This window comes from Lucilia sericata, unplaced genomic scaffold (genome assembly GCF_015586225.1).
Source record: "Lucilia sericata isolate MDLA Ls3-8-SP2 unplaced genomic scaffold, ASM1558622v1 Contig000422F_arrow, whole genome shotgun sequence".
In the NCBI taxonomy this organism is placed as follows: Eukaryota; Metazoa; Arthropoda; class Insecta; order Diptera; family Calliphoridae; genus Lucilia; species Lucilia sericata.
Window position 1 is genome coordinate 101941 of NW_023994439.1, and position 16259 is coordinate 118199.

At 29.6% G+C, this 16259-nt stretch overlaps 2 protein-coding genes across 4 annotated transcripts; one reads left to right on the plus strand and one right to left on the minus strand.

The window, feature by feature from the left end:
* Positions 1-2133: 2133 nt before the first annotated feature.
* Positions 2134-11563, plus strand: LOC119604739 (A-kinase anchor protein 10, mitochondrial). 3 transcript variants are annotated; one of them, XM_037957545.1, is made up of 4 exons: positions 2134-2386; positions 2690-3085; positions 4209-6027; positions 11546-11563. In XM_037957545.1, coding segments are annotated over exons 1-4 (2244 nt in total). In that variant the 5' UTR covers positions 2134-2358; the 3' UTR covers positions 11547-11563. The 3 variants fall into 3 exon arrangements, with proteins under 3 accessions (XP_037813473.1, XP_037813471.1, XP_037813472.1); XM_037957543.1 differs by lacking the exon at positions 11546-11563 and adding an exon at positions 6108-8741; XM_037957544.1 differs by lacking the exon at positions 11546-11563 and having other exon boundaries at positions 4209-8741.
* Positions 11564-12160: 597 nt separating this feature from the next.
* LOC119604726 lies at positions 12161-12822 on the minus strand. Its single transcript, XM_037957531.1, has 2 exons — positions 12812-12822; positions 12161-12695 (listed from the first exon to the last, which is right to left on the minus strand). Exons 1-2 carry the CDS (start codon positions 12820-12822, stop codon positions 12161-12163), a joined length of 546 nt encoding a protein of 181 aa, XP_037813459.1.
* Positions 12823-16259: the final 3437 nt, after the last annotated feature.

Sequence of the window (16259 nt, forward strand, 5' to 3'; positions counted from 1 at the left end):
TAAAAAAAATACCGTTGGAAGTTTTGGCCAACCTACTAAATGTTCTTGTAGTTTCGATTTACAGAACAGAGGATCATTTATTTAAATTTACCACTAATTTCGAAATGTGGTGCTTTTAACATTCGAAATGAAAATTTTCATTTGAAAAACTTTCAAAGTTCCAAAAAAAAGTATTATGAACTAATTTTTTTGAAACTTTTTTAACATTTGCGATATATAAAATGTGAATATAATTTCCGAAATACAAATAAAACACTTTCAAAATAATTAGCTCATAAACAACTGGAGACAAATTGCTTATGAATGGAAATTTTACTTGTTCGATATCGAATAACAACCTTATCCATTTTACTCAATCAAGAATGGGTTAATTCGGCTCCTGCTTGTCTTTCGCAAGCAAAATAAGAAAAGGAAACATTAGCGTAATGAATTTCTTGTTCGCTAATGAAAGTCGTATTATTCGCTCACGAATGTGGTAATTCGTTAAAAAAAATGTCTTGTATTTCAAAAAATTTTATTAATTTTAAACAATTTTCTTCTTAATCTATTTTCAAAAAACCAAGCAATTTATATAAATATAATACACAACAAATTGAATCGGCTACCTATAACTTTCTAAAACAAAACAAAAAAACTCTTAACAAAATTTAAGCAAGCAATATATAAAAAAACCTCTAAACAAAAATAATAATAAAAAAATAAATACAATTTTATATAAAAAAAAAAGAAAATATAAAAAACTCCATCTTTTTTTTTTAGCAATATACCAACCAACAACAACAAAAAGTACAAACTCAAAGAAAATAGAAAAAAATACATTTTAAAAAATTTAAATGAAAAGGAACATAAAAAAACTTATTAAAAATAAATTAAAAAAAATAATGAAAAAATACAAAACTTCTTAAAAATAAATATTTATACGTTAAAAAATATAAATATTTGTTAACAACTTTTATTATTTTTGTAATATTTAAGTTTAAATAAATAAATTATTAATTATTGTTTAGTTAATAAGGCACTCAAAACCATCGCATTTTATTTTTCTTTTTTTTTTTCTTGTTAAAACCTAACAAAACTGTTTGAATTTCATTTTATAGATTTTGAATATATATTTTTTTGTAATTTAAAGATTTTTTTCAAAATATAACATTTAACTAAAATGTGTTCTTGTTTGTATACAATGAAAAAAAAAAAACATAAAAATATAATTAAATTAAATAAAAAACAAATTTAAACACTAAAATACAAATAAATCCTTAAAAAAAACTAATTTATGTTTGAAAAATTGTTTTTTTTAGCTAATTTTTGAAAAAATCCAACATCAACTTTTTTTATTAATTTCTATGAAATTATTTTGCATAACTTTTATTTTCAATTAAACTCAAAATGTTTAATAAAAAAATAATATTAGCAAATTATTTCATAAACAAAAAATAAGCAAAAATATAAATAAGAATAAAAACAAGTTAATTTATAAAAAAAAAAAGAAAACATTTAAAAAATTTACCAAAAAAAAATCGCAAAAATTGCTGCATTTTTTGCTATTAATTTTATATATTTAAACATTTATATAATAATAACTATAAGCAACAATTTAAATTAATTAAAACAAACATTTAATGTCTTAAATATGAAAAAAAATATTATAAAATAAATAAAAATATTATTATTATTATTAAAAATTAGCCTATTTATAATTATAAATTAGTATACCGTAACAAATATGCATACAGATTACAGTTATAAAAAAATATTATATATATACAACAACAACAACAAGAAACATACATAAACATAATTATAAAATATACATATAAAAATAATTAAAATTAAATATTATCAATAAAAACATAATTTTATGTTCTAAACCCTCTAAAAAAACGTGGTATTTATTTAAAAAATGATTTAAACATTTAACGAATATCTCGATAAAGCAGTTTCATGGGTAAGGCAGTGTCAATGAATAAAAGGGTTGAAAACCCTTATCAGCAAGTTATTTGCAAATTAACTGAGAAACATAAGAACCGTTACTTTATTGAAAATAATTATACATAACTTATTTACCAATACGGCATCACTATCATTTCCTTACATGTCATCGTAGTTGCTAATCATTTATAGTGAATACTTATATTTGACAAGAAGCAGCAGATATTTACGTCTCGGAGAAATTTATTTATTTTTTAGTGCATTGGTCATAGAAAACAAAAAATATTGTGTACAAAATTTTGCAAAACAAATAAAAGAATATTACAATTACTTATTTATTTTCCAAACAAAAGAAAACGCAAATAAATGTAATTAAAATTAGGAAATAAATAAAAAATTCCTCAAATAAACAACGAATGAAAGTAAAAAATGTTGAAATATTTCAAAAGACAGAAAAGTAAGTAAAATTTTTGTGTGTTTGTTGTTATTGGTGTCTCCCAAATATTACAACAACAATGAGGCAAATTTAATAATCAAAAAATACTGTGAGACGACAGCCAGCAGAACAGAGACTTCTCTGCTAACAGCCATAAAAAATTGATGGTCAGCAAAAGAAAGAATAAATAAATAATTGGTGTCAATCATAAAAAAAGAAATAGTTGAAATTCTTTATTAACATTGTTGTTGTTGTTTTAATTAATTGCAGGTTTATGGCAGGTATTATTAATTTTGTAATTGTTTAATATTTTTGACTTTTTAGGTCGTGCTGGTTCTTCAAATATTAATGAAAATGACCACTACTTTGGCTCGAATCACAATAAAAACAACAGTGTTATAAATAGTATTGTTGATGAAACTGATAGTGCTGGCACTTTAGATGATTTATCAACCTCATCTTCTGCTGTCAGCACTGTAAAGCGTCATTCATTACGTTCAACTTCCAGTTTCTGTGATGAAGTTTTTCTCGAAGAGTTGGCTAATTTAGGCCTTTTACTAACTACACCAACAACAGAAGAAGATGCTGTCAGTTACGGAGCTTTAAGTTTAGGTGCACTTAGCAATGGTGGGAGCGGTATTGCTAATAATCATGTCGTAGGTGCTGCTGCCGCTGCTAATTCTGTAATGGCTTTAAATTCAATTGTTGAATTTGATGAAGGTAAATTTTTAATTAAAATCACGTAACTAATGAGTGGGGGATAATTATTAAATGTCATATGTATGTTGTAATGAGTTAGCTATGTTCATGTTTTGTTTTGTTAGTTAAAATGGAAAATTATTAATTATGTATAGTCAAAGTTATGAATGTCGTCAGGTTTTTTTAAACTGAATTAGAACTAGAACTGAACTAGAACTGAAATAGAACTGAACAAGAACTGAACAAGAACTGAACTAGAACTGAACTAGAACTGAACTAGAACTGAACTAGAACTGAACTAGAACTGAACTAGAACTGAACTAGAACTGAACTAGAACTGAACTAGAACTGAACTAGAACTGAACTAGAACTGAACTAGAACTGAACTAGAACTGAACTAGAACTGAACTAGAACTGAACTAGAACTGAACTAGAACTGAACTAGAACTGAACTAGAACTGAACTAGAACTGAACTAGAACTGAACTAGAACTGAACTAGAACTGAACTGAACTAGAACTGAACTAGAACTGAACTAGAACTGAACTAGAACTGAACTAGAACTGAACTAGAACTGAACTAGAACTGAACTAGAACTGAACTAGAACTGAACTAGAACTGAACTAGAACTGAACTAGAACTGAACTAGAACTAGAACTGAACTAGAACTGAACTAGAACTGGACTAGAACTGGACTAGAACTGAACTAGAACTGGGCTAGTACTGAACTAGAACTGAACTAGAACTGAACTAGAACTGAACTCGAACTGAACTAGAACTGAACTAGAACTGAAATAGAACTGAACTAGAACTGAACTAGAACTGTACTAGTAATGAAATAGAACTAGAACTGAACTAGAACTAGAACTAGAACTGAACTAGAACTGAACTAGAACAGAACTAGAACTGAACTAGAACTGAACAAGAACTGAACTAGAACTGAACTATAACTGAAATAGAACTAAACTAGAACTGAACTAAAACTAGAACAGTACTAGAACTGAAATAGAACTAAACTAGGACTGAACTAGAACTAGATTTGAACTAGAACTGAACTAGTCTGAATTACTGCATTATTCAAAGTATATATACATAATTGTAAAGTAAATTAATTTATTAAATTTTTCGATACATCTTTTTTCCAGATATTTTCAAATATCATTCTCGCCTATCGATGTCTGTCACCTCCATAGTCAATGAACCAAATTGCCTCAGTTATTTCGTTCAATATTTAGAAAAACATAATGCTTTGCCTTTAATCAAATTCTATTTAGATACAGAAAATTTCAAAAATGCAGCTTTAGCACAGTTGCGTAAAGAGCAAAAACACAAACTAATTTCACAACAAATACCCGAGGAGACAACGTTAAACGATGGTCCAACGGAAATGACACCAGTAACAGCTAGTAATAATGATACAGATGATCATATAATGCAACAACAGCAGCAGCGTAATGATTTTGGAGAAACGCTTGTGGCAGCGGGAGCTGCAGCCTGTGCCGCTGGAGAAGACAGATGCGATAATGATAACAGTCTTGTACCTGAATTAAAAACATTATGCGATTTAACTATGCGCAAACCCTTAACCGATGATGAAAAATCACAAATTTACGCTGAAACAAATAAACAACTAACTAAATGTAATGATAAGAGTAACATTAAAGCTTCCTCAGAACTGTCACTCTGCAGTTTAACCAGTAACTACACCGAACATTCCGAATCTGTGGTAATCTCGATGGCCAGTGTACAGGATGCATTAACAATATATCAGAAATATTTAATAGCAAATGCACAGCAGCATATTGATATACCGGTGGATATATTATCAAAAATTTCCTTGATTTTATGCAAAAACGAACAGGAAGAAGAAAACCGTGCCATTACTTCGGATTGTTTTACAGAGGCTCAACAATTCATACTCAGCCAACTGGAAAAGGAATACCTAAATGATTTTCTACAAAGTACCTATTATGCAAAATATTGTGTTGAACTAATACAGGGCCATAGCTTAAATATCAATGATATTCTACACAGTGAGGTGACACTATTCTATTTGATGGAATATTTGGAACAGCATCAGGAAAGAGACTGTTTAGATTTTTGGTCTTCGGCCATAAATTATCGTAAAAGTTATTTGTCTCAGGAATCACAAATACGCAATGAGAAGGAGGCCCAATCAGATGCCATGATTATTTATGAGAAATTTTTCTCTTTACAAAATGAGGTGAAACTATGGTCTTCCAATAAATTAAGATCTCATGTTGAGGCCTGCATTTGTACCGAGGGTTTAGTGTTTTACTGTTTCGATTTGCCTTTAAAAGTGGCAGCAAAATATTTGGAGTGTAAATATTTGAAATTATTTTTAAAATCTTCATTATTTGCCAACTATTTAAATGAACTGAAAACACGTATTGAGGAGGACAAGGAACTTAAAGAAAATCTTAATCAGTTACAAAACCTGCATAAACCTTTGCGTCGTTGTGTTAGTGATAAAACCTCTAATCGGCATCGTAAAACCTTATCGGATTGTACGTTGGATAAGAAATTACCCATATCACAGCATAACACCCTATTAGCCTCAATGGATTCCAATAGTCATTCGTCACATCTGAAACAATTCCATTTAAATATTGATTCCTCACAATTAACCAATCCCGATTTACTATGGCATCGTTCTAATAGCAATAATTTAAAATTTGGTCGTGTCAACTCTTTAGGACGTTATGAACGAGATTTTATCTCACCCTCAGATGCTTTACAACACTCTTCATTGAAATCAAATCACAATTGGTCTTTAACCTTACAGGGTAATAAAATCAAAAATGCTATGCGTAAATTGGTACATTTACCGGATGATAATGTACAAGAGGAAATTGCCTGGCAGGTGGCTGAAATGATAGTTAAAGATGTCACTAATATTACTATGCGTCAAGGTGAAGAAGCAGAGCACAAACAAAAGTCTTAGTAAGTTTTTATTTTATGTTTTCGTTTTAATTTAATTAAAGGGTTGTACCTACATATGAATTTTATACTATTTTATGAAGTAAAAAAGCAATAATGAAAACGCACATATACACACTCATCTACAGTGATAATGAATTTACAAAGCAACATGAAAAAAGTCATAGTTTTTCCTTTAGTTTTAAACTAAAACTTTAATTTATTTTTTGAAAATGCTTTTCATGTATATTTAATTATATAGTTTAAGAATCTCAAATATTATTACTTTTTAATCCTTTTATAATTATTTTCAAATTTAAGCCTAAAGGCCTTAATTTATAGTTTTTACTTTACATATATTTTAACAGTTTATTAACTGTGTAATAATCTCTCTATATCTCTTTCTTTTCTATAATAAGCAAGCACAATAATTATGGGCTTATTTATATTGAGAATATCTTATAAATATTTGTAAACAACATATTTGTCTCAAAAATTTCTACAAAAAACTAAAATATTTTCTTGTAATCGTATACTCGCTTTATGAACAATAATATATTTAACATAATAATTATTATATTTATATGCATATAAACTAAATATCACACTTTATTTATGCACCTTATTATGCTGAAATTATTTAATATCTTTGAGGCTGTATTTGTTATAAAACTGTTTTTTAAATTTAAAATAAGTTTTTAGTTTGGGGCCAAAACTAAAATCATCGTTAATGTTTTAAATATTTTCTCTAGATTATTTGAAATAGATTTTCAAATAAATTGAAGTAATTTTTACCATGAGCTGTTAAGTATTTACTCCTTAATTATACCCTTCAACTTCGAGATAAGTTTGTCATTCCGTTTGTAATTTCTACAATTTAATTTTTCCACGATTAAGTAGTACGTCCGTCTGTCCATCTGTATATTTGTTGAATTCAATTTTCTGAAGACCTCCGATATCTTGGGGATCCAAAACTTTAATAGTTCTATCAGACATGGTTTCGATAAGATCGCTATTTAAAATCAGTAAAATCGATTCATAAATAATGGAGATATGAGCAAAAATCCGAGATAACCTCTGAAAATTTCTTCAAAAACTGAACATTTTTGTGCATGTTTTGACACATAGAAAAAACAACAACAACAACTTAATATGGTAAACGTTGTTCTTGTATTTAGTTTGCTTGTTTATAAAAAGCCGTGTTTTGTTATTGTTTTAATAAAGCCAAAATCATCCCTGCAGAGATGGAAAACTGTGTGTGGGAAATTAATCAGTGATGGAAAAAAGTTTTAAGGGTATTATTTGTAACTCTAGTATCTAATACTACTTTTTTCGGTACTTTTTTATTCTTTAAAAGGTACTTTTTTGAATTTTCTTTAATATTGAACCTTAAACATAAAATTAAGCATGTAGTGTTAATGAGAGCAAATAAGAGGGGACTTTTTGGTACTTTTTCGTTCTTCAAAAGGTATTTTTTGAATTTTCTATAATATTGAACCCAGAAACATAAAATTTAACATTCAAAATCCAAAGTGAATGAAAATCTTTGAGAAATGATTTTTGATACTTTTTCCTTCTTCAATTGGTACTTTTTAATTTTTTCTGCAATATTGAATCTAAAAATATATACGATCCTGAATGAACAATAATCTATAAGACCGAATTTTTGGTACTTTTTCCTTCTTCAATTGGTACTTTTTTAATCATTTAGAATAAACCTAAAACTTCAACTGGTACTTTTTGAATATTTTATAATATTTGACGTAGAAACGCAAAATTAAATAGGCAGCATATTGAATGAATGGGGAGTTTCTGGTACTTTTTTCGTCATTTGAATAGTACTTTTGCTGATTTTCTAAACCTAGAAACACAGAATCAGACATATATGGAATGAAAATTTATAGGACTAAAATTTGTGGTACTTTTTTGTTCTTCAACTCGTGCTTTTTGGTTCTTTTTTTAAAAAAACATAGTTAGAAAGTGCACTCTCGGTACTTTTTCGTTTCCATCTTTTGATTTCTTTAATAAAATACGTATGGACTGTTCTTTTTAAACACATGCTATGGGTATATAAAATTTGGCCCGGCCAATATAGAACCTCCTACTTGTTTTTCTATATCAATGAAATTCGAATAAATTCTTTTAATTTAAACAGTTTTAAATGTAAACGAATGGCTCAAAGAAATTTTTATGAAATAAAATTGTTTAAAGTTTATAACAAACATAAATATTACTTTAAAACAATAATTTCTAATATAAAAAACTACGCGAATTTCAATTAATTTTATAGCTCTCTATATACATATAATATATATTCCTATTATCGAATTTTTTTTTATTTAATATCTATCTTAATAAACATAACCTACATACCTATTTATATCCATAAACTATATTATAAACTAAACATAAACATTTTTAATTAAATGTTATACAAAATCCAAGAAGATCATTCCCTTTAAGTACATACATACTTTAAAGCTTATGAAATCCCAGAAAACTACAAATATTCTATTTAAAACTAAATTAAAAATACCAATTCTCATGACTTAAAAATCAATGTTTAAATCTTCTCGAATATTTCACCGCAAGTTTCACAAATTTTTTATAATTTCTTTAGTTATACTTTAACAAGTACCTATTTTTCTTATACCATGAATTAATGCACAATTTTTTTTATTTAAGTTTAGTATTTTTTATACTTTTAACATTCCAATACGTATTATAAATATGTTATTATGTATTTTTATGTTATTTTATTATTATTATTATAAAAATTTTAAATTTTATTTTTTGTTAAATGAAAACTTATTGTATGCAAAATATGTAATTGTTATTTGCTTAAAAATATGTATTTTCTTAATATTATTAAAAAAACAAGATATTAATGTAATACAAACATAATTTGAATGAATTTTAAAAATAAATTTGTATTGAAATAAAACAAAGAAAACAAAATACAAATAAAGTACGTATTTGAAAACAATTCTGAACTAGTTCTAGAACGAGCGTGAAAAAGAAACACTTTGAATTATTGGACAGCAACATTGGAACTAGTAGTGTCGCCATTACATCTAGAATCCATTCTAGACAACACTAATATAATTTTCGATATATATTAGGAATTAGCTTATAGAGCTCAGGGTTCAGGACTTCCTGTGGATAATCTGCATATTTAGCAGCAGAATTATAAACTCCCACCTAGGGCATCATTGCATTAGGTGAAGCGTTACAAAAGGGACGCCACAGGGGGATTTTCTTCGCCATTTTTTGGCTATTAACGGTTAATGGTATCCTAAGGCTATGAATCTTAAGGTAGGAAGATGACGTTGTGTTATTGGTCAAAGGAAAATGTCTCTTCAAGATTAGTAATATCATGGACACTGCAGTAGGTGAACTCTTGTTATGGACAAAAGCTAAAGGAACTAGCTTAAATCCATGAAAAACAGAAGGCTGCCAAAGTAAGATGGCATCGAACTATGTTTATCGAGAGGAGCTAAGTATTTACTGAATTTCTATGATAGCAATCTTTCAAAGGAAAGAATAGGGAAGGAAACACATCTTGGAAAACTGGCTTGTATCCGATGTTTAATATGTGTGCAGTTTTCACCTATGAATCGAATATATATTCATCTGTCTACATCGCTGATACCGTTAAAAAGGTCTTTCAGACTCCCTGACGAATGTAGTTGTGACAAGATTGTTGAAGTGCTTTACACCTGCCCTGAGGGCCTTATTTCACGGTGTTCTTTTTCAACCACTGGGTGAGTATAAAAGTAACGACTCACCACCGCCCCATTGAGCTTATTTACGTACATATATGGATGTCAGGTCCAGTATACGTGCACTTTGCTCAAGTCTCGAGCTATCTAATCTCTTGCCAAAGTAGTCCCGTCGGAGAAGGATAGGTGTCATGAGCAAGCTTAACCCAACAAAGGAAAACCTTATATGTCGCCCAACCACACTACTAGAGATGGTGCTCCTAGGGGACGTAATTGGTAGTCCGAAACACGGATCATTTTAATTGACAAGCTTTACTTCAGAGGCCACAAAGACCCACTGTGATAAATTGAGCATGTTTTAGAGTAAACTCCAACCAAACCTTAGTTCAGTACATCACCTAAGCCACTCCATCCATCACTTCATCCGTCAATCCATCAAAAAGCACCAATCCCTGCATTAACAGAGCAAATCCAACAATTTATTAATCCACAGTCATGCTCTGTAGTTTGTACCGTTCCTAGAATCTAGGAAATATAACAGAAATTCATCAAAAAAATTATATTTCACCGTGTATCAATCTTTTAACCAAGCAACCCCTTCCTGCGATTTAGGTTTCTACCACAACGTGGATCCCGAAGGAACCTCAACCAACAGACCAGCCGTAGTACCAGATTATCTGGCGCTCTGGTTAGACCTCTTTTCAAATCATCCAAGGACTAGCCATAGAGTGAAATGTAAACACCAGTTTATAGTCCCGGCAGACTAAAGATAGATATAATTTGCGAATATCCTAAAATACAAAATGTTGAAAAGAGAAAAATTGCTTGGCTAAAACCTCGCAGTCTACTGGGTTTTATCAGGGTAATTTGTCATTTCTCAGAGTCTCACATATTTCATTCTTTAGGGAATCGAATCGATATATTTTCTGGATTAAAACCTCTTGGCCTGTTTCCATTCACCTCTCCTATCTTTGGGTCATTACTTTCTATGAAGGGAAGTGGAGTTGCATCTTTTTATAGTTTAATTAATAATCCTGTTCGTACGAAAAACATAAACTGAAAAATTAAAAATTTCAAGATAGTTATACGACACTAAAGTCTTAACGACAGATAAGCCACGCCACTTAAAAATTTGACACCTACAATCGTCATCCTGGTAAAAAGCACAATACCAGACAAGGACCTTAAATATAAGCAGCATGCTTATGTAAAGGGAAAATAGTTGGAGACCGCACAGTATGAAGTCGTTCACTATATAGGTGAATACTTCGATAACACACTGTATATTGACATCGAAGGAGCCTTCAATAACATAATATCTATCTAATCCTTCAACTAGTTCCATGTTGACTGGGCGCACTGTAACTGGATCAATTACATGATACAGAACAGATTGATAAGCTGCGAGATATACGATAAAACTATCTGGAAAAAGTGTTTCGCCCCTTTGCTCTGGGTAATCGGGATTAATAGCCTATTGAAGAGCCTAACGGAGAATGGACTTAGACCTGTCTGCTTTGCACAAGATCCATGTTACTTGTATATAATGGCTGAACGGCTTATAACTGTGAAGTTAAGTGAAGCTTAAGCTTAAGACTCAAAAAACAAAACCTCCCTAAATAGTTCTAAAGTGTTAACTAGGAACCAGATCGTTGGCACTTGTTATATATAAAATTATTTTCATATAAGAGAATATAATTCTTCAACTATTCCTCAAAACTGTAGACAATTCGAATTATAAATTTAGTACTTGAATCTTTATAAACTTTATTTAAAACACAATTTAACGTAATCACTTTCTTTTCTCAATAAATCTCTAGATCAAAACGTAAACAAGTTAAAATTTGAAATGTCATTGAAATTCTCATTTTATCATCTATCAAATCCATTGAAAATTCTGGATGAACACAAATCAAGACAACTAGAAAGGTAAGTATTTAATATTTCTTAATTCAATTTTATTCTTTATCTAATACAATAAATTACATCCAAATCTACAAATCTAATTTGGTTCTTAAAGAATAGTTCTGAATATTAAACAAATCTCTTAAAAAAAAAATGATCAAATGAATTTTATTGTTTCAAACATTGGTCCTTCCAAACACATGTTTCTTAATCATAGACAACTTAAACCATAATCGAATGATCATTTATACCATTTGATATTAAAAATTATAATTCAAAGCCCAGATCTAACACTAATAATTAAAAAATGCTTAATATATTAAGGTCGTATTCATAGTTTATTGTTTTTAAAGTAATGCTTATTACAATTCCAATTATTCTGAAATAATTTTATGTATTAAATAAAGATAATGAAAACATTAAACTGAAAAATCCCTAAAGGTATACGAGAAATTATAAAATATACATTTCACTCTGTTAATTTAAATTAATAATAACATAACTTATTTAATAAAATCTTAATTATATGACTAATTTTGAACTGTATCGGAAAACCATTTTAACATCTTAAGCATAGTTTTAGCTGAATACCAACAAAATGGATACTCCTCATAACAACGTTCCGTTCGGCCGCGATAGGCTAAGCCACGACTAAAAGCACGTCCAATTTTTGCAGGTGCTACGCTAATATTTTCCTCTAGAAAATCACACATCATTAAAGCTTCATGGGAGTTCTTTTCGGCACCCGATAAAAGTTGACAAACTAATGATTGTAGACACTCAAACGGATCACGCGATAATATACGTTTCCAATCGATAGTAACAGCCGTGCTGTTAATTCTCTTAATTTCATTACCTTGGTGAGTTTTACGTCGTTTTGGTTGACTACGTTGTCCTTGTAGATCACGTTTGCCGCGTGTTATAAAATTATCTAGATTTTTACTGGCACCCGTTAGCAATCTGGTAACTGCTGGCGGTATAGGACGTCTGATTTTATTCCAATCTTGAGCCAATAAATGCAGCATATACATGGCACCTAAGCCCATGGCCATAAGAATCATAAGTCTGACAAAATGTCCCGTCATTTTTGTTTAAGTTGAAAATGGAAAACTTTTTATGATTAATTTAGAAAAAAGTTTTCTTTATTTCTTTTGTTAGTTAGATTCCTAGTGAGTACTCACCTAAAACCCATTTGTTTTTGGTTCGTAAACTTTTCACGTGAAATTGTTAAATAATCCGCTAATACGAACTGAAACCTTAAACGTTTGCAGCACAAGTGAAGCTTAGTTTTACATTAAACACGAATCAAAAAATGTATCTTTTTGAAATTGTGGCAAAGAAATCCTCATTGGTAGCTGTTTTCTTTTATTTGTAACAAACCATTGAAATAAAATGCAGATTTTTAAAAGTATTCAATCTCATAGATCAGATAGATCAGTCCATAGATTAGTCTGTACTACAGATCAGTACTATAGATCAGTCTATAGTCCATACAACAGATATGTCTATAGTCTGTACTATAGATTAGTCAACAATCTGGACTATAGATTAGTCTATATTCTGCACTATAGAGTTGTCTAGACTATAGTCTGTACTCTAAACTATAGATCAACCCATAGTCTATAATGTAGATCAGCCAATAATCTATATTATAGATCAGCCTATTGTCTGTACTATGGATCAGCCTATAGTCTGTACTGTAGATCAGACTATAGTCCATACTATGGATCAGTCTATAGTCTGGACTATAGATCATTCTATAATCTGTACTATAAGTTATAGTACTATAGATTGGTCAATAGTCTGGATTGTAGATAAGTCTATTGTCTAGACTATAGATAAGTCTATAGTCTGCACTATAGTTTTGTCAATAGCCTGGATTGTAGATAAGTCTATAGTCTGCACTATAGATTAGTCTATAGTTCTGAGTATATATTAGTCTATAGTCTGGAGTATAGATTTGTCTATAGTTTGGACTATAGATTTGTTTATAGTCTGGACCATAGATTATAGACTAATCTGGACTATAAATTAGTCTATAGTCTGGACTATAAATTAGTCTATAGTCTGGACTATAGATTAGTCTATAGTCTGGACTATAGATTACTCTATAGTCTGGATTATAGATTACTCTATAGTCTGGATTATAGATTAGTCTATAGTCTGGACTATAGATTAGTCTATAGTCTGGACTATAGATTAGTCTATAGTCTGGACTATAGATTAGTCTATAGTCTGGACTATAGATTAGTCTATAGTCTGGACTATAAATTTGTTTATAGTCTGATTAGTCTGTTTATAGACTAATCTGGACTATAAATTAGTCCATAGTCTGGACTATAGATTAGTCTATAGTCTGGACTATAGATTACTCTATAGTCTGGATTATAGATTAGTCTATAGTCTGGACTATAGATTAGTATATAGTCTGGACTATAGATTAGTCTATAGTCTGGACTATAGATTAGTCTATAGTCTGGACTATAGATTAGTCTATAGTCTGGACTATAGATTAGTCTATAGTCTGGACTATAGATTAGTCTATAGTCTGGACTATAGATTAGTCTACAGTCTGGAATATAGATTAGTCTATAGTCTTGACTATAGATTAGTCTATAGTCTTGACTATAGATTAGTCTATAGTCTGTACTATAGATTAGTATATAGTCTGGACTATAGATTAGTATATAGTCTGGACTATAGATTAGTCTATAGTCTGGACTATAGATTAGTCTATAGTCTGGACTATAGATTAGTCTATAGTCTGGACTATAGATTAGTCTATAGTCTGGACTATAGATTAGTCTATAGTCTGGACTATAGATTAGTCTACAGTCTGGAATATAGATTAGTCTATAGTCTTGACTATAGATTAGTCTATAGTCTTGACTATAGATTAGTCTATAGTCTGTACTATAGATTAGTATATAGTCTGGACTATAGATTAGTATATAGTCTGGACTATAGATTAGTCTATAGTCTGGACTATAGATTAGTCTATAGTCTGGACTATAGATTAGTCTATAGTCTGGACTATAGATTAGTCTATAGTCTGGACTATAGATTAGTCTATAGTCTGGACTATAGATTAGTCTATAGTCTGGACTATAGATTAGTCTATAGTCTGGACTATAGATTAGTCTATAGTCTGGACTATAGATTAGTCTATAGTCTGGACTATAGATTACTCTATAGTCTGGATTATAGATTAGTCTATAGTCTGGATTATAGATTAGTCTATAGTCTGGACTATAGATTAGTCTATAGTCTGGATTATAGATTAGTCTATAGTCTGGACTATAGATTAGTCTATAGTCTGGACTATAGATTAGTCTATAGTCTGGACTATAGATTAGTCTATAGTCTGGACTATAGATAAGTCTATAGTTTGGACTATAGATTAGTCTATAGTTTGGACTATAGATTAGTCTATAGTCTGGACTATAGATTGGTCCATGGTCTGGACTATAGATTAGTCTATGGTCTGGACTAAATAATAGTCTATAGTCTGGACTAATTTTATTACGAATCAATTCTTTCAAAACTCTTTCGAAAGCATTGTAGTCCTCCAACACACATGCGTAACATCCACTTTATCCACAAAATGTTTCTTTCTATGTTTCTTCCACCTTATTTTGGTTTCATTATGCATATGTATAAAACCGGAACTTTATATGGATGTCTAGTTTGTGAGATCGTAATGGAAAATCGACAATAGTTTTCAACACTTGTTTTCTTTGTTGTCATTACTTTGCGCTTGCATTTTCCGGTATTTTGACCAACAATTTTTTCAAATGTTTATGTATTTTATTTTTTGGCAACCAGTTTGTTGTGGTTTAAATAGGTGACATAATCGATTTTTGTGTACATTTTCCTAACCGGTCGTTTTCAAGAAAAGTGTTTGCTTGTTTTAAGGATTGTACAATTTTATGTTATTTTTCAATGTTGAGGTCTGATAAATTATTATAATTATGTTGTCTGTAAATGTTATCTTATATTCAACAATTGCATTTTTATGCATCGTATGTGTTTTTACTTTCTTTATAACACTTCCCTACTTTGGACGGTTTGCTGATAATTGGATTGATGCTATGAACGTGACGAAGGCTTTTTAACACATTTGACATATTAAATTGCAATAATGTATGTATGTACATCCGCAAGTTATATTTTGTTAAGGTTTTATTAGATGAAAAATATATTACCTAGCTTTTCTATGGACCACATCATTAAATCATCTTTTATGTTCATTCTGGTCAAATTATATAGAATTTATTATCAGTTTATGTGTCTCTAGATCAAATTTTCTCAATATTCTAAAGAGTTTTACTTAATCTCGTTAGGAGTCGTATTTCAATTAAATTTTGATCTGCTCAACTAGTTTGAACAGTACTTGATCGTACATCAATAAAATAATGTTGGACCCAACAATTCAAATGCTTGACGTCGCGGTATTCGCCGTTATTATTAGAGTAAGTCATTTCATTCTGGTCAAATCATATACAATTTATTATCAGTTTATGTGTCTCTAGATCAAATTTTCTCAATATTCTAAAGACTTCAGCAGGTTTTAATTTTACTTCATGTCGTTAGGAGGCGGATTTCAATTAAATTTTGATCTGCTCAACT